This window comes from Nilaparvata lugens, chromosome 11 (assembly GCF_014356525.2).
Source record: "Nilaparvata lugens isolate BPH chromosome 11, ASM1435652v1, whole genome shotgun sequence".
NCBI lineage: Eukaryota > Metazoa > Arthropoda > Insecta > Hemiptera > Delphacidae > Nilaparvata > Nilaparvata lugens.
The window spans coordinates 6,544,626-6,571,380 of record NC_052514.1 but is presented as its reverse complement, the minus strand read 5'-3'; the positions used below and the strand labels follow the sequence as shown (position 1 = coordinate 6,571,380).

The following is a 26,755-nucleotide window of genomic DNA, read 5'->3' as shown; positions in this document are numbered from 1 at the left end:
CACAGTCCACTTGCCTTACCACCAGTTCAGTGCTCTTATCTCAGCTTCTCTCTTATCACAGGCCAGTGTGTTATCAACACAACACTTATCACCATGCAGTCCGTCAGTGTGAGTACTTTATTGGATATAACCATAGAGAAACAATAGCGTAAGTAGATATCCCATGGTATAGGGAATTTATGTCGCAACTTTTACTGTTATCTCAAGCCGATTACTGTCGATTATAGTCAATTTTTACTGTTTTGTTGGGGTGATAGTGTATGAACGGCACAATTTGAGAGACTACCAGCGTCACACAGCTGCATGTGAAAGAACTACGTGAACTATCGGCTTGGGATAACAGTAAAAGTTGCGACATAAACGCCCTAAACCATGGGATATCTACTTATGCTATCGTTTCTCTATGATATAACTGAATAACTAGTAGTAGTATCTGAGGCAAAGAGAATACATAAAGCATTTCCTAGGAGTATGTCCTGATTTCATTCATTCATTCATTTATTACATTGTGTACAAATACTTAACATGAGGAAAGGCACAACAGGCTCATGCCCAAAACTGTCCCATTTCCAATTAATACTATACTGTCCAAATCAAAATGTTGGTTATGTCACTTTCACTTTCCAAATTAAATTTACGCTCTTCAATATTCAGATAAACGAGCAAATTTTGAATCAAATAGATACTATCAGAGTCTAAAATTAAAATTCTAGAACAGTAACTTAATAATAATTCAAAAAGTTTAAATTTTGAATGAGACTAGAAATTGTTCAGCTAAACTGTTTTAGTGGGGTTACGTAAAATGTTTCTGGGGAAGAATGTATTAAATGATATAGAGATGATGGAGTGGTTAAATGGAAAAGAGTGCAGTCTCTTAGCGCGATAAGTGGAAAGGGTCCAGTTAGTATTAGAAATGAAATGATTAGGGAGTTTAATTATTAAATATAAAAAGGAAAATTACTGAGGCATTATAGTAGTATTTATTTCATTTTGTTCAGCTTTATTGATTTATTTGTTCGTTATGTTGCAGGTTCTTTATTTATTTATTTTTATTTATTTGGTTTCCAATGATAATTGTTTTCACAAAATTTCGAATTTCTTTTGTTTTTGTAGAATAGGCCTACCAACTCTGGCAGACAACCTTTATGGTTATGTCAAATTTTTTGTCTCATGTTTTTTATTCAGCACAATCATTATCTTAATTATATAATTTTTAATTGTTTATTTTGTAACATGATTGTAGTCTTATTATTTTTATTTATATTGGATAAAGGCATTTTCTATCTATCTATCTATCTAACTAGTAGATCTGTGAATAGACCTCACGCAATATTCTCATCCACAAGTACCAGATGTCCACTGTTTTAAATGTTAACAAACTCAGTTCACGTTTGAATTTGTATTTCATCTATATATATAAAAGAGAAATGGCTCTCACTGACTGACTGACTGACTGACTGACTGACTGACTGACTCACTCACTCACTCACTCACTCACTCACTCACTCGCAGAGCTAAAAATCTACCGGGCCAAAAACGTTCAAATTTGGTAGGTATGTTCAGTTGGCCCTTTAGAGGCGCACTAAGAAATCTTTTGGCAATATTTTAACTCTAAGGGTGGTTTTTAAGGGTTAAAAGTTCGTCTTTTAGCATGTATATTCTTCTTATTCTCTTAATTATAATTGAAATTTCCATATCATATATCATATGTTACTATAGAACTATAATCTAGATAGAGTACCTCTTCGAAACAGTTGTTAACTGGCAACTAAGTTAATAATTTTGTCAGGTTGGCATTAAGTTGAGTTGACTTTGTTAGGTTGGCACCAAGTTGAAGATTTCAATGTATTTATCGCGGAAAAATTGATTGGGCACTGCTACTTCAATCCTGGGAATATTATATTACTAGCCGTCAGGCTCGCTTCGCTCGCCATATTCGTTTAGCCAGACGTTTAGTCTGGACCCCCCGACTGGATTGTCCTAACATATGATAAAAATGCTCAAATGAAAAATGCAGGCGAGCGAAGCGAGCCTGCTGATCTTATTCTTGGACGATTTCAGTCGGGGGTCCAGGGGGCGGAGCCCCCTGGCTAAACGGATATGGCGAGCGAAGCGAGCTTGACGGCTAGTATGATATAATTCATCCAGTTCCGTGATGATCTGTCTATCTGATGAACAATTTTTGTTTTGATCAATAATATTATAATTTCTCCAGCATTATTTAGTTCAATTGTTTATTTTTATTCACCTATTGAATAAGTTTTTTCGAATGTGAGAATATTGATACTGATGGGCACGCATAATAATACCATGACTGCAAAACAAAATATTGAAACCAAAGACCTTAAAGCGACGATTAGACCAAATTCATTCAAAAAATGTTAATAACTCAATCGTTATAGATTATATTAGATTGAACATAACTTATCATACACATGATGGACATATGTGTTTGTCAACTTCCGTTCAATCTAATAGAATCTATAAGTATTAAGTTATAACCATTTTGTTAATAACTTTGGTGTAAACCCAGCTTAAAGATGCATACCTCTTTAATGTCTTTGATTGAAACTATACAACTAGACCTTATAAAAATACAGTAATAGACTGGTTTCTCCACACATTTGTGTAATCACTTGTCAGCTGATTTAAGATGAATAATCCTATAGTCTGATTTTTACTCTAATATTGGCGTATGAAGGAGGCTCCTTTTTCCTTTTATATTATCCTTGAAATGCAAAATTTCGAAAAACCTTGTATATACGTCGACGCGCAATTTAAAAAGGAACATACCTGTCAAATTTCATGAAAATCTATTACCGCGTTTCGCCGTAAATGCTCAACATATAAATATATAAACATTTAAACTTTAAGAGAAATGCCATACCGTCGACTTGAATCTTAGACCTCACTTCGTTCGGTCAATTAGAGATTATTCAATGAGTAGATTGGATAACATTGGTTACAAAATTACACATACATCGAGAACTTTGAATATCTTGATTTCAAAATTTTCGAACAATAATGTTATATCTGTTTTTTGACCGAACGTAGTGAGGTCTATGTTTCAACTCGATTTTCTTTTGTCTGTCTGTATGTAACGCGATTACTGCCCAAACGCGTTGATAGAATTCGACGAGATTCAACAGGAATCTTCCTTTTTCAACTGCGCGTCGATGTATATACAAAGTTTTTTGAAATTTTGCATTTTAAGGATAATATGAAAAGAAAAGGGACTCCTCCATACTCTGATATCACTATAATATATCATTTACTTTGAAGATAGGATCAATCAGACTATAATGTTATTCATAATCAATCAGCTGAGAAGTGGATTATTCATTGCATGCATTACACAGATGTCTGGCCGTGTCTATTTCTATAAGGTAGGGTTTCAATATTTTTTATGATGCATGCCCATCAGTATCAATATTCTTACATTTGAAAAACAAATTCAATAGGTGATTGAGAATAAAATAAAAAATGATAAAATGAACTGAATAAAGCTGAGGAAAATATAAAATTCTTGATTGAAAAAAATTAATTTTAAAGTAGTTGAGAAATATTTTTATCACATGGAAAGATTATCACGAAACTGGATAAATAATCATATGGGAAACAAATTCAAAACGTGAACTGAGTTTATCAACATAAGTGAGTTTTTGATCTTGGAGAAAACAAATAACAGTTTTAGAGCGAATTATGATTCAACTGTGAAAATTGTGATTCAACTGAATTAACTAGAACAGGTGACAACAGATACTTTTGGATAAGAAAAAACTGCGTGAGGTCTACTGTTCACAGAACTTCTAGTAAATATAGTACTTTCAGAGTTTGACAGTAGTTTCTACCAGTCATTTTTTGCAAATAATGATATCTTTCCTGTGTTCTTTTCAGGTAGATAAAGCTTTTGATTGTTAGTTAATTTCAGATGTTCTCAGATAGTTGAAAGCTTGTAATTGTTGGAACTTCAGATTAGTGAATTGTTTGAGATTAGTTTTATCATATTGGATAACTGTAGTTGTTAGTTGTTTGACAATTCCATACTTATTTACTTTTATCAAAATTAGAGAATCAAACTGAATGGAATATACTAAGAAATTGTCAAAAAAACACAGATTTATTGATACTTAGAAAGACCGGTTCCGGTTATTACACCATTGTCAATCTCTGAGTTTCTCAGAGATTGACAATGGTGTAATAACCAAAACCGGTCTTTCTAAGTATCAATAAATCTGTGGTTTTTTGACAATTTCTTAGTCTTTTTCATTCAATATGAATAATTACCACAATATCAACTTCTCAACTACACAAAAAGAGAAACCTTTTTTCAACTTCAATTTAATATCCACGACATGATTCGACTTACAATGTCATTTTCAAGGAGAGTGAATATTACTATCATTGTCCAGTCTTGAAACAAATCACCTTTTACAATTTAGCAGCGGGTATTAACTTATAATGTGCTGAAAATATATCAATGATTCTAGAGAAATCATACAAGTGTCAATCTTTTGAAAATAATGGAATGCTGTAATATTGAGGGCTAAGTTGTTTGGTACAATTCAGTTGTTATCGTCGGACACACTGAAGCCAAATTATTATCTTTATTATTAATCAATTATTATTATTCTATTAAATTATTCTGATGAGAGCTCGATTCGCTTGTGCAATAATTTCGATTTCTATTTTTAATTCACATCGCAAGGATATGCGTCAGATAAGCCTACAGAGTAGAAAACCCTACAATAGAGTTAAAATTCCCTTTTTGTTGTAGAATCCTTGAATGATTCACCCTTGAAATCTATTTCCCCTATAAAGTGCCAGTCAAGGCTAAATACCACAACCCTTTTGACAACTCCTCACTTCAAGTTTACGTCATTCATTTATAGCCTCCCACGACTCTCCGTCTCTGTTTAATTAATGAATTCCCACTATTTTCCCCAATTGAGCCGTTTGCAAGAAACGATCGTTAAATATTCAACTGACACTGCAGACTGACCAAGTCGACCTTCAATGCTTACGCCAAGGTTTACCTTGGTTCAGTGGAAATAAAACTCCCGTTAAACAGTGATTAATTATTGATCCATATTTTAATACTGGATGAGCTGATGTATAGTGAGATTCACTTATAACTGTCAGAGTTGGTTGAATGGGATGCATTGATTTTATGAATCAGGAATGCTGCCAGAATGAAGTGAAAATCACTACAGTGTGCAAGGTGACGGGAAAGCCTTCAAATCTGTGAGGGTTGAAAACATTGGAAATTGGACCTTCTTTATTCTGGAAAAGAGAAAGAAGAAGAAAAAAAGAAGAAGAGGAGAAAATGAGAAAGAAGTAGAAGAAGAGGAGGAGAGAGAAGAAGAAGAAGAAGAAGAAGGAGAAGGAGAGGAAGAAGAAGAAGAGGAAGAAGAAGCAGAAGAAGAAGAAGAAGAAGAAGAAGAAGAAGAAGAAGAAGAAGAAGAAGAAGAAGAAGAGAAGAAGAAGAAGAGGAAGTGGAAATTTATTCATACAATAAGTACATCACCAAAATGATAGGGAGAGAAAAAAATAAGGTAACCTTGTGCTATTCCTCTCCCAATTTAGATAAGGTTACACATAGTCCGAAATAGGTTAAGTCTTGTAGTTGTTCCCTTCACAAAATTTTCAGTCCTTAATAAATTATTCTCACAAAGTAGATTTTCAAATTTGGATGCTCGAAAACCGAACATTGAAGAAATATTTCACAATATAATGACTTAAATAGGGAATATTCACATATTAAAGAAATAATAGTTTATTAATGTGCGAGATAAATTACTTTTAACATGAAGAGGAGATACCCAATTCTCCCTCCACAGTTTGTAGTATAGTCACAGACGGACATCCTGCGCACAATTGGATGCGCTGTGTCATTTCGCTTCAGGTTCTTGTGATGAACACATCTCCGTAACATACACAAACATATCACTTTGGAACATTGCCAGTGGAGGGGAGCGAAGCGTTACAAAGCTCTCTCACACAGACACAAAAGAAGAAGAATGCTGCTAGGTAGTGGGAGAGATTAGTGGAGGATAGAGCATCGGACCTCTCCGTCTTTGAGAAAGAGCCGTGTTAAAGAAATTTATCTCGCACTTTAGTTCCCTTGTCTCTAGTTCTCTGGAGTTATTGCAAAAAAATCATGATGCATTTTTTACAGTAAAATTTTTATCCTTTGAAATGTTGAATTTTGGTTCAATGGTAATTGATGTAGTCTAAAGTCATGTATTTAATTGGCCCGACAAAAGCTGGAGATTGATTTTACATGACTTAAGCCATATTTAATACAATTGATACAAATTGAAGTTTTGACTCAATGATAATAATACAATACAGATTAAAGATTCTGATCGATTCAAATTGAAGATTCGATAAAATAATGATAATACAATACATATTGAAGATTTTGATCAATTCGAATTGAAGATTTGATAAAATGATGATAATACAATACAGATCAAAGATTTTGATCGATTCAAATTGAAGATTTGATCGAATGATGATAATACAATACAGATTAAAGATTTCAATCGATTTCAAGTGATAATTCACAGTCAGTCCATTTCCATTTAGAAGAATAATTGTATTTGATTTGTTTTTGGTTATCACCGAGTGGATATAAATAATGTAAACACGAAATTACTTCATATTTTTCCTTTATCATTGTATTATTTATTAGAAGTATCATTAGTAGGCTACTTTTTATTTATCCTCTTTTCTTGTTGTTTTTCCATGTTTCAGTATTTTTTTTTACTTTGTACTGTTCTCATTACGAACTCACAGCTAGCGTACAGGACTAACTTTGCTGGCTGTGCCAAAACATTAAGATTTATTATAAGAAAAAAATGATAATTATAATCATCCCAGTTATTTGTTTCATTCATGAACAATAAATACATGGCAAAAAGATACATACATTAGAACTCTATATTTTTCTGAATGAACTAATAGACCAACTCAAATGATAAAGTCTGTCTTATAATTTCCATATAGCTGTTTACTCTGTTTTCAATATTTGCAAAAGCCAAAGTCATATCAAATCAATCTATTCTCACAATTTACAAATAATACAATACAGTTACAGTACATTTATATATACCCTTACGTTGTGAGAGACTCACATGTAGGCTTAAGCCTGTGTTTGTGAGGGCCTGGCGTGATTCGTTAAATTCAAAATCGACAAACTGAATTTAAGAAAATTAATATCATATTGAACTAAATTTTAGGAAGTAACAGATTAGAAATATAATATGATCATATCGTTGGGGACGTTGGGGTGATTTCCAGCATTTAATCTGGATTCTCGTTTAATAATAAATATCGGGGCACGGAGCTTCACTCGTTATTTTCATTTATTTATAAACAGAACACAATTCTTTAAAATGATCGTGTTTAAATTTTACAGCTGGCTATACGTCAGCTAATGAATTTCGGGGATGAGATATTTTGATTTTCCACAGACGCACTTCTTTATTATCCACAGACGACGAAAGTCTCAGCTGTTTTTCCAAGGATGAATCATCCTTTTAATTTCGTTCAGCGTGTTCTCCCAGGGATGAGACCTAGTGCAATCGAAATTTTATATCATAAACCTACTATCATAGAGAAAAAATAGCGTAAGTAGATATCCCATGGTATAGGGCGTTTATGTCGCAACTTTTACTGTTATCCAAAACAGATTACTGTTGATTATTGTCGAATTTTACTGTTTTGTTGGGGTGAGAGTGTATGAACGGCACAATATGAGAGACTACCAGTGTCACACAGCTTCACGGAAAATAATTACATGAACCATCGGCTTGAGATAACAGTAAAAGTTGCGACATAAACGCCCTATACCATGTAAATATCTACTTATGCTATTGTTTCTCTATGCTACTATGTTCCAAATTTCGTGAAAATCATTAGAGCCGTTTTCATGAATAGTTTTCATGTTGGACATGAATAGCCATGAATCAATATAAATAACTTAATCAGATATAAAAATACAGAAATTGCTCGCATATAGGATTGTCTGTCTTATTATTCTAGTGAACAACGGTACTATCCTACTTTAAAAATGATATTTGAAGACAGTCTTCCAAAAATCATGTACAGTCTAGGAGTTTTCTAACAAGAAGTATCAATATAAATAACTTAACCAAATGTAAAAATACAGAAATTGCTCGCATATAGGATTATCTGTCTTATTATTCTAGTAAACTACAGTTCAATCCTACTTAGAAATGTATGTTTGAAGATAGTATTTCAAAAAAACATGGACAGTCTAGGAGTTTTCTAACAAGAAGACACTTTTTTGTGTCATCAAGAGAGAATTAAGAAAGATATCATTCTATTTAAATCATCTGAGACAAACTTCTACTTATCAACAATGTGAAAAGTGCAGTGTTATTCTTTTTAAATTATCATTCAAATCTAGCTCTCTTATCTGAATACTCGAGAAAAGACAAGAGAGTAGAAAACTGTGCCATTCCCAACTCAGAATAATCGTCTTTTCTTTCCAACTCAAATTGAGTTTCCTCTTAGGTTGTTTCGTTTTTCCTACCGCGACTTCATCAGAGAAAACCCGCATTTTCCAGGATTATTCCAGCTCCTTCTCCCTATTACTTCTCACTTTTAACACTGGTTCAATCCCTGTCTGATTATCCTTTTTTATCTAGTCGTTTATTTTGAAATCTTCTAACTTTGTAGTTCATTTCAGTTTTATCAGCATCTTATCAGTATGATAATGGGAAATTCAACAGAACGGAAGTATGAATAATGGAACCAATCTTCAGAACAATTTTGAGTTAACCACTGCAAAAATGAACATAAGAGGCGGACAACTCTATTATCTCCTACTAACTCACTGATACAAAATCAACAAATTTGTCATTATCAGATTATGGAGATTGTAACTTGAGATATGAGTCCTGATAAAAGCTGTCTTTCAATGTTTTTCCTTCATTAAACCGGATATATCTTCTCAGTTCCCAGCCTATAGCTACCTAGGAAGGTTGTGATAATTCTAAAATGTTGATCATTTCAAGTAGATTTTGTCTTTGGCTGGAATGTTTTGGGAGTCAAGTTTTGGATTAGAACTGGATAAAACCAAGTATTTTTATTTTCGAGTAAATTTGTCATTGTCCAAGATTTTGAATGAAAAAGACTAAGAAATTGTCAAAAACCACAGATTTATTAATACTTGGAAAGACCGGTTTCCGTTATTACACCATTGTCAATCTCTGATAAACATGGTTTCTCTGATGGTTTATCAGAGATTGACAATGGTGTAATGAACATGGTTTCTTTGATGGTTTATCAGAGATTGACAATGGTGTAATAACCGAAACCGGTCTTTCCAAGTATTAATAAATCTGTGGTTTTTGACAATTTCTTAGTCTTTTTCATTCAATATGAATCATTACCACAATATCAACTACTCAACTACACAAAAAGTCTAAGATTTCAAAAGAGACAAGTTTTGGATTAGAACTTTATAAGAATCAGGTCTTCCAAGTCTTTTGTCTCATCAAGTTCACTAGTAATTTTATAAGATGGAACATTGATTTCTGTAACAGGGTTTTGCGATTCGTTGTTTCCCTTTCAACCGGGAATTGGCACCTGATAATCATGATTAATAAAGTGATATTTGAAAAAAGTTTTCACATTTTAATGGAAATATCGAGAAACTGGTTTTGGTTATTACAACATTATCAGTCGCTGACAAACTCAAACGAAAGTGGACAGTAGTAGTGCTCATATACCATTAAGCGAGCAATATGATTCGTGGTTGGAACACGACAGTAAACGACTGTCATTGGTCTAGAGCCTAGATAAGCCCCTCCCACTCTAGGGTCGCTCGTTCAAACGTCACAGCAATGGTGGTCATAATATCACTCGTAGTGATTAGATTAGATAAGAATTCTTCATTACTAATTTATTAATTTATTTATCTCATTTCAGAAAGTGTTATATACCTTAGAAACCATTGATATTCTCTCTTGCTCAACAAAACAGGAGTTCATTGAAAAGCCTTGCTTCAGATATTTAAAATAATATTGAATCGTATTGTTGGATTTTTTAATTTATTTATAAATTTGAATTTTTTCCAGATTGTTGTTATTTTGGCTGTGGCAGTAGCTAATGCGGCCGCCCTCCCCATTAGCAGTGATGACTCATCATCATCAGCATCGTCATCAATCAAACAGAAGAGAGGAATCATCGCACACCATGAACCACTTGGTGAGTCAGAATGGATCAAGGTCGTTTAAGATAATTTCAGGTCATTCGAGATCGTTTCAAGTTTACTTAAGGTCATTCAATATTAATTAAAATTCATTTAAACTCGTTCGAGGTCATCCAATGTGTCGTTCAAGATCATTTAAGGTCATTCGAGATCATTTGAAGTTGATTCAAGGTCATTCGAGATCATTTGAAGTTCATTGGAGCTTGTCCAAGGTCATTCAATGTGTCATTCGACATAACTTACAGTTCATTTATGTAATTAAAGGCCATTTAAAGTTCATTTGAGCCCCTTTCAAGGTCGTTCAATGTGCCATTCAAGATCATTTAAAGTTGATTCAAGGTCATTCGAGATAATTTGCACTTCATTGGAGTATATTCAAGGTCAATTAATAGGTCACATTACATATTCATAATCTCTCATCATGAACATTATGATTCATAGACTACCATGAGATAAACATTGAAAGTTAGAGAGTTGTAAGGTAACTTTTTATCCAGGTTGAACGTCAAATGAATTCCTTGATTGAACGATAAGAACAGTGGGTTATTGTGATTGATTTTGAATAAACCCATAGAGAAACAATAGCGTAAGTAGATATCCCATGTTATAGGGCGTCTATGTCGCAACTTCTACTGTTATCTCAAGCCGATTACTGTTGATTATTGTCGATTTTTACTGTTTTGAACAGGTAAGAGTGTATGAACAGCACAATATGAGAGACTACCAGCGTCATAAAGCTTCACAGGAAAGAACTACGTGGAATATCAGCTTGAGATAACAATTAATTTGCGACATAAACGCCCAATACCATGGGATATCTACTTACGCTATTGTTTCTCTATGATAAAACACTATAGATTTGCTTAATTTTGATTTATTCAAAATAGAACACTATAGATTCGCTTATGATTCGATTGATTAAAAATAGAATACTATGGATCCGCTCAATTTATCATCATTCGCCTCTCCTCAATAATTTACTTCTTCCTCTTTCTCATGAAACTCATTTTTGATTTGTTCATGAACTGCTCGTGAATAATAATCATTGTTCTTGAAATTTTTTTTTTGTTCTTGCGAGTTCATGTCATCAGATGATTTTGTTATTTGTTTCTGTATGACGTTTGTTATGACACATGACACGATTTCTCTAAATATGGGAGTTCTGTATCACAATATGTAACACCAAATATTCCCAAAATATGGGAGTACAGTATCACAATATATAACACCAAATATTCCCAAAATATAGGAGTACAGTATCACAATATATAACACCAAATATTCCCAATCAGTTGAATTTTTAACCTTCCTGAGAAACTTTATTGAACCATTATTCATCATTCATGTTAATGGGCTTTTGAAACCTTACCATCCCATGGGGTTTCCCCTTTCTCTCTCCATTGGATTTCCATCCAAACTTCAATCTCTGTCGAAGTATTTCTGTCAGAAAGGCTTACATCTCTTGTAGAACAAGAATCTAAATATTTTACAATACATGCTGAAGGGTTTTGACACGATACTTATGTCTCAACTCTCAACACATCACAATACTTCCAACCATTTTTTGATTTGTACTGACGATTTTAAATCATTCAAAATTGACGATAAAAGGATTTTGACAAATTTTTTCCTAGCATCACAGCACGTCAAAAGTATATCAATCATTCTTCAATTTGTGTCAAGAGGTATGACAGAATTTTGACACATTTTTCCAGATGTTGCAAGATGTCACACAAGATTTCCGAAACCACTACTCAGCTCTTTTCAATAATTCAAACTCTGAGTACTCAGAACTGATTCGTGTGACACAATTGACATTGTAAATTGTTCACTCTCTCACTCCCATTCCTATTACACTTTCTCTCTCTCTCTCTAACAATCCATCTCTCTTTCTCACATTTTCTCTCTCTCACACTATGTCTCTCTCACTCCTTCTCCATTTATCGATCTCTCTCACTCTCTCTCTCTTCTCTCTTCCATTCCAATCACGTTTTCTCCCTATCTATCTATCCTTCTCACCCTCTCTTTCTCTCACACTCTTTAGTGAATCAGTTGAATTAATCCTTAGTTAAATTAATGAAATTAACGTTTTGGTAGAGAGTTAGTGGGAAGGATACTTCGAATATTCTTTCCGAAGAATGGACATTGATATGTCCAAAACTCCGCCAATTTATGTAGATGCATAACAATATTATAGTTATTATATTACAAATTGCTTTTTTCCACATCATATACAGCTCAATAATTATTTTCTTAATTCATATTTTGTAATTTTATTTTTAATGTTGCTGTATTGTAAGCTATTGTATATAAGTGTATAAGGCAGTATATTGTAATCTACATAAATGAAGTACTCTATCAATCATTTAATCAATCAACTCTTTAATTACATAAAAATGTAAATGTGGGTTATACTTTTTTTGTCTTACTTTTATATTTTTCTATAATTCTTAACTTAAATTACTTATTATTTCTTCTTTTGTACATTTAGAATAATATTTTTTTTATTTATTAATTTATTATCATTTTGTAATATCGCAATGTTGTAATGTTATAAATGCAATAGATCTTCCAAGACCTGGCATGGATAAATAAATAAATCAATCAATCATTCTATCTATCTCTCACACTCTCTCTGTCTCTTTCTCACTAGTTTTGCTGTATTGTAAGCTATTGTATATAAGTGTATAAGCCAGTATATTATATTGTAATCTACATAAATAAAGTACTCAATCAATCAATCAATCACTCTCTCTATTTGTCGATCTCTCTCACTTTCTCTCTCTCTCTGGTAGAGAGTTAGTGGGAAGGATATTTTGAATATTCTTTCCAAAGAATGGACATTGATAAGTCCAAAGCTCCTCCAATTTATGTAGATGCATAACAATATTATCTATAGCTATTACCAATTGCTTTTTTCATATCATAAATGCAGTTCAAAATCATTTTCTTAGTCTACATTATGTAAATTCATCTATAATTTTGCTGTATTGTAAGCTTTTGTATATAAGTTGTAACATATTTAAATCTGGGTAGATGAAAAGCCCTAACAGAAATAGTAATAGGTCTAAAAATAAAGTAATTGGCTAATATCGCCAAGCAGATAATAAACAAGATTAGATAGCATCAGCTTGTTCTGGCTAAATGGTACAAGAACTTAAAAAGGATTTGAAGGAAGTTTATTACTCATAGATAGATTATTTATAAAATATTTGAAGATTGAGGTTAGGTAGATGTATTCACAGATCGGTGACCTAGAGATCGATCAAACCGAAGAACGTAGAATCTGACCAAAACCCCTTGGCAGAGCTTTATTGCATTCGGATGGTGTGCAATGTGAAAAAACACCCGTCCACGTGGCTAATTATTAGTTAGCATGGAATTAATATTAATATATATAATATTAACTAGCATGCAAAGAGCATAAATAAAAAACCAAATAAAAATAATTTAATGTATTCAGGAAATAAGAGTTACCAGGCGCATGAATACCTAATAAAATTTGCATGCACCAATAGTAAAACAGCAGTTAATAGGCGGCAATTGTAGGCCAATTCAAAAATATTTATATATATTTATATAATTGTAGTAGATTTTGTGTAAAAATTTGTGTAATCTATATTATCAATATGGCTCGAATGCAAAGAAATTATTAATCATATAATCTAAGCAATATTTTGGTATTCTTTGTAAGATCTATTTGAATTTAATGGCGGAGGATTGAGATATTTAAATTTTATGCTAATTTGAAAGTCGGAAAGAGGATCTGTAAAACTTGAGAAGGAAGAACCAGCACTCGCCAGCCAGATGCCACCATAAGAGGACCCCAAATATTTTAGAGCGAAGTACCTTATTAATAATTTTGTAAAAATTTAAAGTTAAAGTAAATTATTAAATTTCTTAAAAGACTTCGTGATGCTATTGTGAAGCAGAAGTCATTTTTCATTTTAATTAAATTTATAACCCCTTGGAGGAGACGATTCCGGCTACCATATTCCCGGACCACATGGAGTTGGATCGACATCGGCGGCTTACAAGAAGATTTTCGACACGTGAGTGATTAAATTTGAATTTAGTGATGGGCGCCCTAGTGCTTCGAATTAATCTGATGATCAAAGCTAGCTCGCCGAAAGGGTTGTTATAAATTGAGAAATTAATAAGAGTAATACTTGCGCAAGTAAAAATTAGTATTAAAGGTATTTAATTGAAAGAAAAATATAGATCAATATTTTAGAAATTTCTATTTAATCAAAGAAGTACGAAATCTAGGCTATCAAACGTATGCATACAATATTTAATTTTTTGCAATACAATTTGCGATAATTTATCATAGTTCTAATTCACTAGATGAATGGCTCTACCTATTCCGTCAGGTGCCGAATCTTGCACCCTGAGATAAAAATATATATTCGATACAAATAAATCTACTAAATACTAGAGATTTTAATATATAGATATATTTGGATTATTAGTGGCTAATTTATCAAGCTGATCTTAGAGCACATATTTTTGATTGAATTATCCAAGTCGACAAGTATTAGCAAGTACATGTCACAGCTACATGCCAAAGAATGCATATGATTTCAAGATAAAGGCACATGGTAATGATTCGTGCCACAAATCTAGAATATAAAGTTTAGCCTGTGATATTTTTATTGATTTCAAATATTGTTCTATTTTTTATATTATTTTTTATCGCTCTATATATATTTTTTGCCTCGATTGATCTTGCATTATTTGTGTAATATATGTGTAAAATTTCATGGTGTGCAATTTATTTTATATTCCTCATCTCTATAGTATAAGTATCATTATATATATATATATTTATTATTATTGAATTACAAGAGTTATTGGAGAAGCCCATATCTAGGCCTATCAAGATTTTTTAAGACTGAATACTATTAGAAAACCACGCCCTAATTATATTAAATCTCATGCTTTACCGACTGATGCCAAGCAGGAGGCTAATCGTTATTTTAATATAAAGAATAACGTGATAGGCCACGGATACGACAGAAAGACATGTCGCCCAACGTGATAGGCCACGGATACGGCACAAAGACATGTCGTACCAACGTGGGACTGATGATGAGAGCCGAGCTCATTGAATAATTATTTGAAATTAAGTCAATAACCATATTGAAAATTATAGATAACTTATATGAGTTTTGAGGAAAACTGGTGAAGTAAAATTTGTATTACTTTTTGGGGAATCAATAGCTTTAAATAAAGAGAAATTATATGTTTTAAAGAAAATTTTTTATTATTGTTATTGTAAAAAAGAAAATATATTTTATAGAGAGAGCTATTATATTTTATAGGCCTAAACTGCTAGTCAGAAATCAATGAATAGTATTATTATATTATAAGAGCTTAAGTAATAAATAGGTTACCTGGCTTGTAATGTCCATAGGCCTATCCTCATTTGTGTCCTTATTAATGCCTTGTTGGCCAAAACTTTCACTTTTTTAACAAACACTTGACACTTAATCCATTTTTAAAATATGAGTCTCTTTTCGTCCACGCAAAGTAAGGTAGCAGACACACTGCAGACGGCGATAGTAGCGGAGATCGACGCTGAGGGGGGCGCGATGGAGTCCAACGCCCAGATCTCTTCAATCACCGCCAAGAATCCTGTGAACAGTAATAAACCGTTAAATGTCTCCCAAGAAGCAATAAGAAGGGTTATAGTAGAGGGGATGATCAAGTCATTTTCTAATAGTTTAGAAAAAACAATGACCATGGCAATGAAGGACTTGAAGGCGGAAATGAAGGAAATGCGGGAATCATTGAAGGATACATCGGTAAGAACGGGTAAGGAAACTGCGGACACAATATCAGCATCTACCGCTGAAAATCAAGAACTAATTACAACCGATTTAACAGCAAAAATAGATACTGTCACTTGTGAGTTAAACGAAAGAATAGATAACCTACCAGCACAAAACACTTCGCAAATTCATGAAATAGCTCACCCAAATTCTGATATAAATCAAAACATAGTACAACTTGAAAATCAAATACATCAATTTCCGCACGAGAATATAGAGCCTATTCCCATAGCAACGTTTGATTCACTACACAGTTTCAATGAATTAGGCCGTTTTGACAATACAGACCGCTATCTCCAACCTAAAGAATTTATAGATCAGATAAAACTAGTTCAATCATTAACACCCACCTCTTGGAATTTTTGGCGTCTTCGTTTGACTAGTTTATTGATTGGCGAACCCCTGATGTTCTTTCGGAGTAGAGCCCATGAATTTACATCATTGGATGAGTTTGTAGCTGTCTTCCTGGAACAGTATTGGAGCAGAAGTAAACAGTTGGACGTGCTAGCGGACATCATATCATGCGAGTTCAACCCTAACTTAGACGGTGCATGTACCACTTTCGTCACTGCCTTACAGTTTAAAAATTCTCAATTGAGCGAGCCCATTAATGAATCGGCATTAGCAAGTATTATTTTAAAGAAGCTACCGTATCAAGTTAGAATGGCACTCGCCACACAACCCATTACTGATTGCAAGCAGCTGATTAATCATTTATATGGCATACAGTCTGCAAATGGCAATATCAAACCACCGCTCAGACCAGAGATACGCATCAAATCAACATAACTCAAAATTTAATCAGTATAACAGCCAAAATTATGAACCGGTATCATATGATCGCTACCGATCTGCCCCTCAATTTGAACGCCGCTATGAGCACAAACGAAATAGTAACTGGAACAATAAAAGTTTTCAAAATCGCCCAACAAATCATTATTCACAACAAGCAAATCGGAAGAATTATTATGATGGCCATGATCAATTTAATACAAATAATGATTACACTCAGAATAATCATAATAGAAATTATAAACCACCACCTCATCAAATTAGTACAACTTATACATTAGCACATGCAATAGGAATGAATCAACAAAAAACCCGGAACCCAGCACCCAACGACCCGCCACCAGATATACAGAAAACTACAGCTAATAAACCAGGACTATATGATACCCCCGATATAACAAGCACAAGCTCAAATGAAACAGACCAAGAAAAGCCAGATATTTCAACGTCATACACCACATTCAGAAGTGATTTACCGAAAACATTATTAGAAGAACCGAAAATATTAGAAAAACAGATGTTAATACAAGACAGCCTACCACTAAAAAACGCCGCCCACCATGCAATTAAAACCAGCCACAAACATCAACCCATATTAAGTATTCTGTTCCCCACCGAAGAGCAACCTGCCACCGAAGAATCACTGCTAAAAATAAACAGTCGCCAGGAGGAGACCGTCACCATACTACCCGCCTTGAACGTCACACTCGCGCATCAAGAGACCGCCACCGCACCCGCGCATCATTCAACCCCACCAAGGCACCCCAAGGAACCCAGGATAGAGGACCCAGAGGACGACACCAGAGAGGACGGCATGCAGGACCGGAGGAGCGACCACCGTAAGGCCCGGAGACGAAAGCGCCCGAGGACACCCAGCCGACATCAGGACGAGGAGGACGGCATTCGGGGGAACATGCATCGCAAGGCCCGGAGACGGAAGCGCCCGAGGACACCGGACGGCCGACATCAGGACGGAGAGGACGGCATTCGGGAGAGGAGCATGCATCGCAAGGCCCGGAGGCGAAGGAAACGGAGGAACCACGCGCGCGCATACCGGCCGCATGCACGCTTCAAGAGGCAACGGAGGACACCGGACCGACACCGAGGAGGACAGGAAGAGATCACCGACGGCGTGCATCCGCGGCACATACGCTTCAAGAGAGATATTGAGCGATGTGACCGGAAGAATGGGCTAAGGAAACGGGATAAAAACGGATCAAATAAATGGGATAGAACCGAAGCTATTAGAAGGACTACTATCAATTCATGCGCGGACAATAAATTGGATTATTTGTGGGAACTAATTAAGAATGGAAAGTGTCTAAGAAGAGTGATGGAAACAAGGAATTATATTAATAAAATGGAAGTACCTGACTATTATATGATAAGAGGTTATACTATTGAAGAGAAAATAAATGTTTTGATATGGTGTGTAATGTTCATAATAATGGCTGTGATATTAATAAAAGACTGTGTTGTAGATAGGATGGAAAATATTATATTGTTATTATTAAATGAATCTATGATTGATAATTGGAAATTTAATATTATAAAAATGTTTATTGTTGCAAGCCTAATGAGTTATAATGAGCCGAAATCAAGAGTATTAGATGAAAATAAAAGGAAGGATGAATTTAAGAGTACAGATTGATTGGAAAAAGAATGGATTGAGAGGAACCACAATTAATGAAGCAAGGATTTATTTGAAAGAATACACGAGATACCAGGGCTTTAAATTCATGATGAAAAATTATCAACTAGGACAGCCTCAACAATCAACAGCAGATAACCTAACCCGGCCTTGTAGCTATAACAAGCAGAAAGTCAAAAGATACGGGAAAGCCACGAAATTTCTACATGAAATATCACAGAATTTCAAATAAATACGATAAGAAATCAATGAAAACATTATTATCAAACCGATTACTAACCTTCCTTAATAAATTTAATATTGGTATGGGACCTCGTGGCAACAATCCAATGTTTAATTTCTTTCCAGCCGTTAGAAGCCTGCAATAAGGAAAAGAACAATTTTTAAATATGTAATTAAATTATATACATCAGATAAAAAAGGACACAAGCGGGGATAATAAAATTAAAATTTGTTAATTACCTTTTTAAGAGAAAAAATTGAGCAGTTAGGTTAGTTATGAAAGTCGATAGCAAATTCTGATGTAACATGTAACACTATGAATTGTAGAACAGCGAACAGCTGACCAAAGCCACCCAAATCAAATGAATGTAATATCTGTTGAACATATGTTTATAAAAAGAAGTACTGTACCCAAAGAGTTATTTATTATTGTTATTTATTATATTTATTAATGTCGATATATTTATTTATATGTTTTTATATTTATTACTTTTAATTATGCCACGTTTGTTACCTGAAAAGACTTAAAGTGAATACCAGTTACCAAAACCAAAGAGCCATTAGCAAAAGAAAGTATTGTACCTGATGTATAGAAAATTATTTATATTAAGACCTAAGAAATACTATAAGATATAAGCCCAGAAGTTTATGAATCGAAATTATTGTCTAAAAGGAATCATTTATGAGAATTATGAAATGTGTGTAGTTAAGTTGGCAGCCCTGCAAGCGGCGAATTCAAAAATTACTGTGTTGTAAATGGTGTCAGGAGGAGTACGTTTAGAAGTTTATATTTATGATATTTTTATGTGTGTTGAGGAGGAGAATTTGTTATTGTTTTTGATAAAGGTATAAAGGAGATGCAGCAAATATGTCTGCGAAATGTGATAGAAGTAGGAGAGTATAATTTATAAATAAAGTATAGTGTATATCAATGTATTGAAGGGTGGGTTTTCATTAAAAACATTGTGATTCTCAAATATTTTGAATTCAAACCCAGGGGCGCGTGTAACATATTTAAATCTGGGTAGATGAAAAGCCCTAACAGAAATAGTAATAGGTCTAAAAATAAAGTAATTGGCTAATATCGCCAAGCAGATAATAAACAAGATTAGATAGCATCAGCTTGTTCTGGCTAAATGGTACAAGAACTTAAAAAGGATTTGAAGGAAGTTTATTACTCATAGATAGATTATTTATAAAATATTTGAAGATTGAGGTTAGGTAGATGTATTCACAGATCGGTGACCTAGAGATCGATCAAACCGAAGAACGTAGAATCTGACCAAAACCCCTTGGCAGAGCTTTATTGCATTCGGATGGTGTGCAATGTGAAAAAACACCCGTCCACGTGGCTAATTATTAGTTAGCATGGAATTAATATTAATATATATAATATTAACTAGCATGCAAAGAGCATAAATAAAAAACCAAATAAAAATAATTTAATGTATTCAGGAAATAAGAGTTACCAGGCGCATGAATACCTAATAAAATTTGCATGCACCAATAGTAAAACAGCAGTTAATAGGCGGCAATTGTAGGCCAATTCAAAAATATTTATATATATTTATATAATTGTAGTAGATTTTGTGTAAAAATTTGTGTAATCTATATTATCAATATGGCTCGAATGCAAAGAAATTATTAATCATATAATCTAAGCAATATTTTGGCATTCTTTGTAAGATCTATTTGAATTTAATGGCGGAGGATTGAGATATTTAAATTTTATGCTAATTGAAAGTCGGAAAGAGGATCTGTAAAACTTGAGAAGGAAGAACCAGCACTCGCCAGCCAGATGCCACCATAAGAGGACCCCAAATATTTTAGAGCGAAGTACCTTATTAATAATTTTGTAAAAATTTAAAGTTAAAGTAAATTATTAAATTCTTAAAAGACTTCGTGATGCTATTGTGAAGCAGAAGTCATTTTTCATTTTAATTAAATTTATAACCCCTTGGAGGAGACGATTCCGGCTACCATATTCCCGGACCACATGGAGTTGGATCGACATCGGCGGCTTACAAGAAGATTTTCGACACGTGAGTGATTAAATTTGAATTTAGTGATGGGCGCCCTAGTGCTTCGAATTAATCTGATGATCAAAGCTAGCTCGCCGAAAGGGTTGTTATAAATTGAGAAATTAATAAGAGTAATACTTGCGCAAGTAAAAATTAGTATTAAAGGTATTTAATTGAAAGAAAAATATAGATCAATATTTTAGAAATTTCTATTTAATCAAAGAAGTACGAAATCTAGGCTATCAAACGTATGCATACAATATTTAATTTTTTGCAATACAATTTGCGATAATTTATCATAGTTCTAATTCACTAGATGAATGGCTCTACCTATTCCGTCAGGTGCCGAATCTTGCACCCTGAGATAAAAATATATATTCGATACAAATAAATCTACTAAATACTAGAGATTTTAATATATAGATATATTTGGATTATTAGTGGCTAATTTATCAAGCTGATCTTAGAGCACATATTTTTGATTGAATTATCCAAGTCGACAAGTATTAGCAAGTACATGTCACAGCTACATGCCAAAGAATGCATATGATTTCAAGATAAAGGCACATGGTAATGATTCGTGCCACAAATCTAGAATATAAAGTTTAGCCTGTGATATTTTTATTGATTTCAAATATTGTTCTATTTTTTATATTATATTTTTTATCGCTCTATATATATTTTTTGCCTCGATTGATCTTGCATTATTTGTGTAATATATGTGTAAAATTTTCATGGTGTGCAATTTATTTTATATTCCTCATCTCTATAGTATAAGTATCATTTATATATATATATTTATTATTATTGAATTACAAGAGTTATTGGAGAAGCCCATATCTAGGCCTATCAAGATTTTTTAAGACTGAATACTATTAGAAAACCACGCCCTAATTATATTAAATCTCATGCTTTACCGACTGATGCCAAGCAGGAGGCTAATCGTTATTTTAATATAAAGAATAACGTGACAAAGTGTAAAAGCCAGTATATATTGTAATCTACATAGATAAAGTACTCAATCAGTCAATCAATCTCACTCTCTCTATTTGTCGATCTCACTCACTTTCTCTCTCTCTCTCTCTAGCCAAGTGGGAGTTCTAAATAATTTAAGACACATTCAGCCTTTGACTTTTTCATAATATAGACTACCACAACTCAATGCTATATAGTTGAGTTCTATTTAAAGTGTCAGCGTTTTGTGTATTAAAACATCAATTCATCCTATTTAACCAATGCTGAAGGTTCAGACTGAATCTCTCTCACACTATAATAGAATTGAAATCAAGACCTTACTGCAAGAAATAATTCACAACATCTATTGGCCCTCCATTAGGTCTCCATCCCAAGTAACTTTCACCCAGTTTCTGAATTGGAAATTGGAAAATTACGGGTAACGCGCGCTGCAGAATGAATAATAATGGCGGTTATTTTCGACGTGATGACGTCACTAGAAGATGCGGTGAGACAGTGAAACGTGTCATCACGTTTGTAGAGAGAGATAGAGATAGATAGAGAAAGAGAGAGAGAGTGAGAGAGAGAGTGAGTGAGTGAGTATGGGGGTGAGAAGTCATTTGGCTGAAAACGGGGTCATAAATATTTTGTAGAACTCAGGCAGTAGGTGACAACCTGGTTTTATCTATGTGGTACTAATGTACATTGGGTAACTTCCACACAGACTATATAGTGAGGTTGACGTTATAATGACAATGGATAAAGTTAGGGAGACAGCATTGCCGATTCTCTGCCTTGCTAATGCCTTCTACAGAAGTTAGCTGATACCGGTATATTATGATGTAATATTAAATATCCATATTGAATGAAAAAGACTAAGAAATTGTCAAAAAACCACTGATTTATTGATAATTAGAAAGACCGGTTTCGGTTATTACACCATTGTCAATCTCTGATAAACTAGAACGTATGGGTTTTAGTTTATCAGAGATTGACAATGGTGTAATAACCGAAACCGGTCTTTCTAATTAGACCGAAACCGGTCTTTCTAATTATCAATAAATCAGTGGTTTTTTGACAATTTCTTAGTCTTTTTCATTCAATATGAATAATTACCACAATATCAACTTCTCAACTACACAAAAAGTGATATTAAATATCCATTCTTGTTCAAAATAATCAATTATATTTTATTCATCAAGTAGATATGTTTCTCAATGAATAAATAATACATTTTCATGGCTGCGTTTTAATTTTCTGTTCATCAATTATAATAAATTGTATACATTGTTAAGAAAAGATCTGGTGACGATTATGCAGAGATAGTGAAGGATAGCAATACCAATGCTGATTGAATACTGCCATTATAACATGGACCTCAAAATAATGTATCATCATAGAGAAACAATAGCATCATGGTTCACTATGGTCTCATGCTGTAGACGAAATACTTCCCATAATGAAATATTAAAATTCTTTACTGAAAAGCGAACCATAGATTTTCGATTCTCCAAACATAGCTTTTTCTATTTTATTTTCTAGTTCCAGCTCACGCTCCTCACTTAAGTAGCTCATCTAGTTTATTTTAGTCTGTAACAACAAAAAAACTATACTTGTCAGTTTAGTCCATTATAGACGGATTCTATAGCAGTTAGTGAATTCTCTAGAATGGTTCAGGATTGGCAACGGAAAACAGGTGCAGGTTAAACACTGAATTTTGATTAGAAAATCAAAGAATCCTGATTTTGAAATAGTAAAGATAGAGAATAACGCCCTCAAACAAGTAAAAAAATTTAAATACTTAGGTAGCATTATTTCAGAGGATGGAAAAGACAAAGAAGACATAAAGCGCCGTATAAGAGAAGCCAAGGCCATTTTCATCAATAAACGGAATGTGCTTTCCTCCAAAAGACTGAATTTGGATTTGAGAAAGATACTTATAAAGAGTTGTATCTGGAATATTGCACTATATGGCTCAGAGACATAGACTATCGGTAAGGCGGAAGAAAAGGCAATTAATGCATTTGAAGTATGGTGTTGGGCTGAAGAGACTCAAAAAACTCTATTGAAATCTCTTAGGGACAGACGGCATTCTTGGATAGGACATATTATAAGACACAGCGAATTCACGCTAACAATACTGGAAGGTGCAATCAGTGGACAACGGGCTCGTGGAAGACCCCGGCTACAATATTTGAAGCAGATAACCCGGGATCTTGGGGTCCAGAGCTATACCCAACTAAAACAGCTGGCTCTGGACAGACAAAGATGGAAAGCTGCCAACCAATCGGACGATTGAAGCAGAAGAAGAAGAAGACGGATTCTGAATATCTTTATGAAACACTCAACTCGATTCTGTCTTAACTATCTTCATGTGTTTCTTGTCTATCGGTTCATCTATAATCTCAAGTGGCTGATGCCCTATTAAAAAAACTCCACATAGTAACATATTCAAATTCTCTACTGAAAAGCAAACCATGGATTTCTCAATTCTCAAACATAACTTTAAAAGTGTTTCTATTTTCTTTCTTAGTTCTAGCTCACGCCCAAGTCGTTGTTCACGCTCAGCTTGTAGCTCTATATACAGTCTAGCTTGTAGCTCATGCTCTAGTCCAATGGTCGCCAAACTTATGAGCCTGTGATCTAGAATAGCATTTATAAATCTGCTAGTGAGCTACCAACGAATATTAGACTGAAGAAAGTACGGTACGCAAAATGAAATTTTCACACTTTTATCGCCTATAAAGATACATTTCTAGTGTTGTAATCTACTAATCTCATAGCAAAAAGTATAACAAAAGTTGAAATGTACATTTCAATGAGAGCAGTGGAACTGTTTTTGATCATCAAGTATTATCTTGATGTTTGGAGTGTACGTTGTAGCCGCCATTCTGATGCAGTTATCCAATTGTTCATCAGTCAGTCTGTTCCTATATCGATTTTTTATGAATTTCATACTTGAAAAAGATGCTTCTCACAAGTAGGTAGAGCTGAAGATAGCTTTCAACCTCAATGCAACTTGAATAATATTTGGATATTTTTTTGGGGGGACTTGAGGCCAAATATTTCCAGTTGTAGAAAGTGATCTGAGAGACAGTTCATTTTGAAAATCCACAAATTCCATTTTAACTGAAGCCTGATCTCCACCAAAATGTTATACAACACAAACTGCAAAATCTTCTGCATAGATCTCTACAAAAGAGAGTTGATGAATTGTACCATATTTGATATGCTTTTAAAATCTTTGATCAAACTGTTGTCTCAAGTCTGAAAAAATTGTAACATATTCTTGATTATTGTTGCGGTGCTGTGGAGGATTTTTCTCGTCATTGATTTTCTTCAGACTGGGAATTCAAACTGGACGACATTCTTTTGCACGAGCGTTTCTGTGAGCTACCAAAAACTACCCCACGAGCTACCGGTAGCTCGCGATCGACTGTTTGGCGACCACTGCTCTAGTCAAACAACTCCCCATGACAAAATTTTCGAATTCTCTACTAAAAAGCAAACCATAATTTTTATATTAATCTTAACAACTTGAAAATATTTTTTTTTCTGTTTTCCAGTTCTAGCTCACGCTCCAGTCGTAGCTCACGCTCCAGTTGTCGCTCACGCTCCGCTAGTAGCTCACGCCCCTGTTGTCGCTCACGCACCGCTCGTTGCCCATGTCGCCCACGCTCCAGCCGTGTCCTACTCGTCAAGCAGTGTGACCCACATCAGTCACCCTGTCAAGGTGAAGGCTGTCTACGCCCATGCCCCATTGGTGGCCCATGCTCCGGTCAGTGTGTACCATGCCCCACTAGTGGCCCATCCCGTGGCTCATCCCGTCTACGCTTCGCACTATGCCCACTCTTACTACCACTAGAGAACGTCGGTTGAGTGGATTCAGAGGTTTGTTCATTTTTTTTCAATTTATCAACACTTTTTAGAAATATACAAAATTTTTGGAGGGCCTGAGCTCCCTCGGGGTGGCAAATTTCTGAAAATCCTTTCTTAGTGGATGTTTTGAGGCTACCATAAACAATTGTTCATAATTAAACTCCAATTTTGCAGTCTCCAAACTAATCCAGCTCATCTTCTACCTACTACAACTTCTTCTTCTTCTCCTCCTCCTCCTCCTACTACTGCTCCTCCTCTTCCTCCACCTCCTCCTCCTCCTCTTATTTCTCCTCCTTTCCCCTTTTTTCTCCTCCTCTCTCATCTATTTCTCGTTCTTCCTTATTCTTAACCACTATTTACCAGTACTTATCAGTATTTAAGATAACAATCATTCTATTCAACATAGTACACTTTACAATATACAGTTGAAAAACGTCAGGTCTTAATAAGTAACAATAATAATCACAATAAAAGGCACACATGGAATACAGTTGTAAAGACTAGAGTACTTAGAAACTACGCTCTCTAGCAGATTACTGTAGTCTTTCTAACATATCACTGTACTCTCTCTAACAGATTACTGTACTCTTTCTAGTTCATCACTGTACTCTCTCTAACAGATTACTGTACTCTTTCCAGCTCATCACTGTACTCTCTCTAGTAGATTTCTGTACTCTTTCCAGCTCATCACTGTACTCTCTCTAGCAGATTACTGTACTCTTTCTAGCTCATCACTGTACTCTCTCTAGCAGATTACTGTACTCTTTCTAGTTCATCACTGTACTCTCTCTAGCAGATCACTGTACTCTTTCTAGTTCATCACTGTACTCTCTCTACCTCATCACTGTACTCTATCTAGCAGATTACTGTACTCTTTCTAGCTCATTACCGTACTGTTCAACTTGATTTTCCAGGTCAGCTCTCACAGAGCGCGTCTTGTCACTGCTGCTAAATTTTCTTCAGATGGAAAACTATTTTCATCTCGTTTTCGGCGAGAGGAAAACGCTTTTCTCGCAGGGAAAACTATTTCGGGAGCAAGAGACGACGGTTGAGGAGTTGCATCTTGTGATTTTCCACTTGTTACCCACAAAGAGTACCTCGAAATTTTCTTCTTCATGTTTGTTATTATTCATCAATAAATTATTCTTTTTCTAAA

The 26,755-nt window shown here is 34.2% G+C and overlaps 1 protein-coding gene across 2 annotated transcripts; it reads left to right on the top strand.

The window, feature by feature from the left end:
* LOC111062333 (larval/pupal cuticle protein H1C-like) lies at nucleotides 1-26,755 on the top strand. Of its 2 annotated transcripts, none has more exons than XM_039437487.1 (4): nucleotides 1-108; nucleotides 10,113-10,242; nucleotides 25,287-25,611; nucleotides 26,514-26,755. In XM_039437487.1, exons 1-3 carry the CDS (start codon nucleotides 94-96, stop codon nucleotides 25,583-25,585), a joined length of 444 nt encoding a protein of 147 aa, XP_039293421.1. In that variant the 5' UTR covers nucleotides 1-93; the 3' UTR covers nucleotides 25,586-25,611; nucleotides 26,514-26,755. The 2 variants fall into 2 exon arrangements, with proteins under 2 accessions (XP_039293421.1, XP_039293422.1); XM_039437488.1 differs by having other exon boundaries at nucleotides 3-108; nucleotides 25,305-25,611.

Coding starts and splice junctions, on each gene's coding strand:
- LOC111062333 (XM_039437487.1), top strand. Junction 10,243..25,286: donor CGCACACCATGAACCACTTG/GTGAGTCAGAAT, acceptor TCTGTTTTCCAG/TTCTAGCTCACGCTCCAGTC.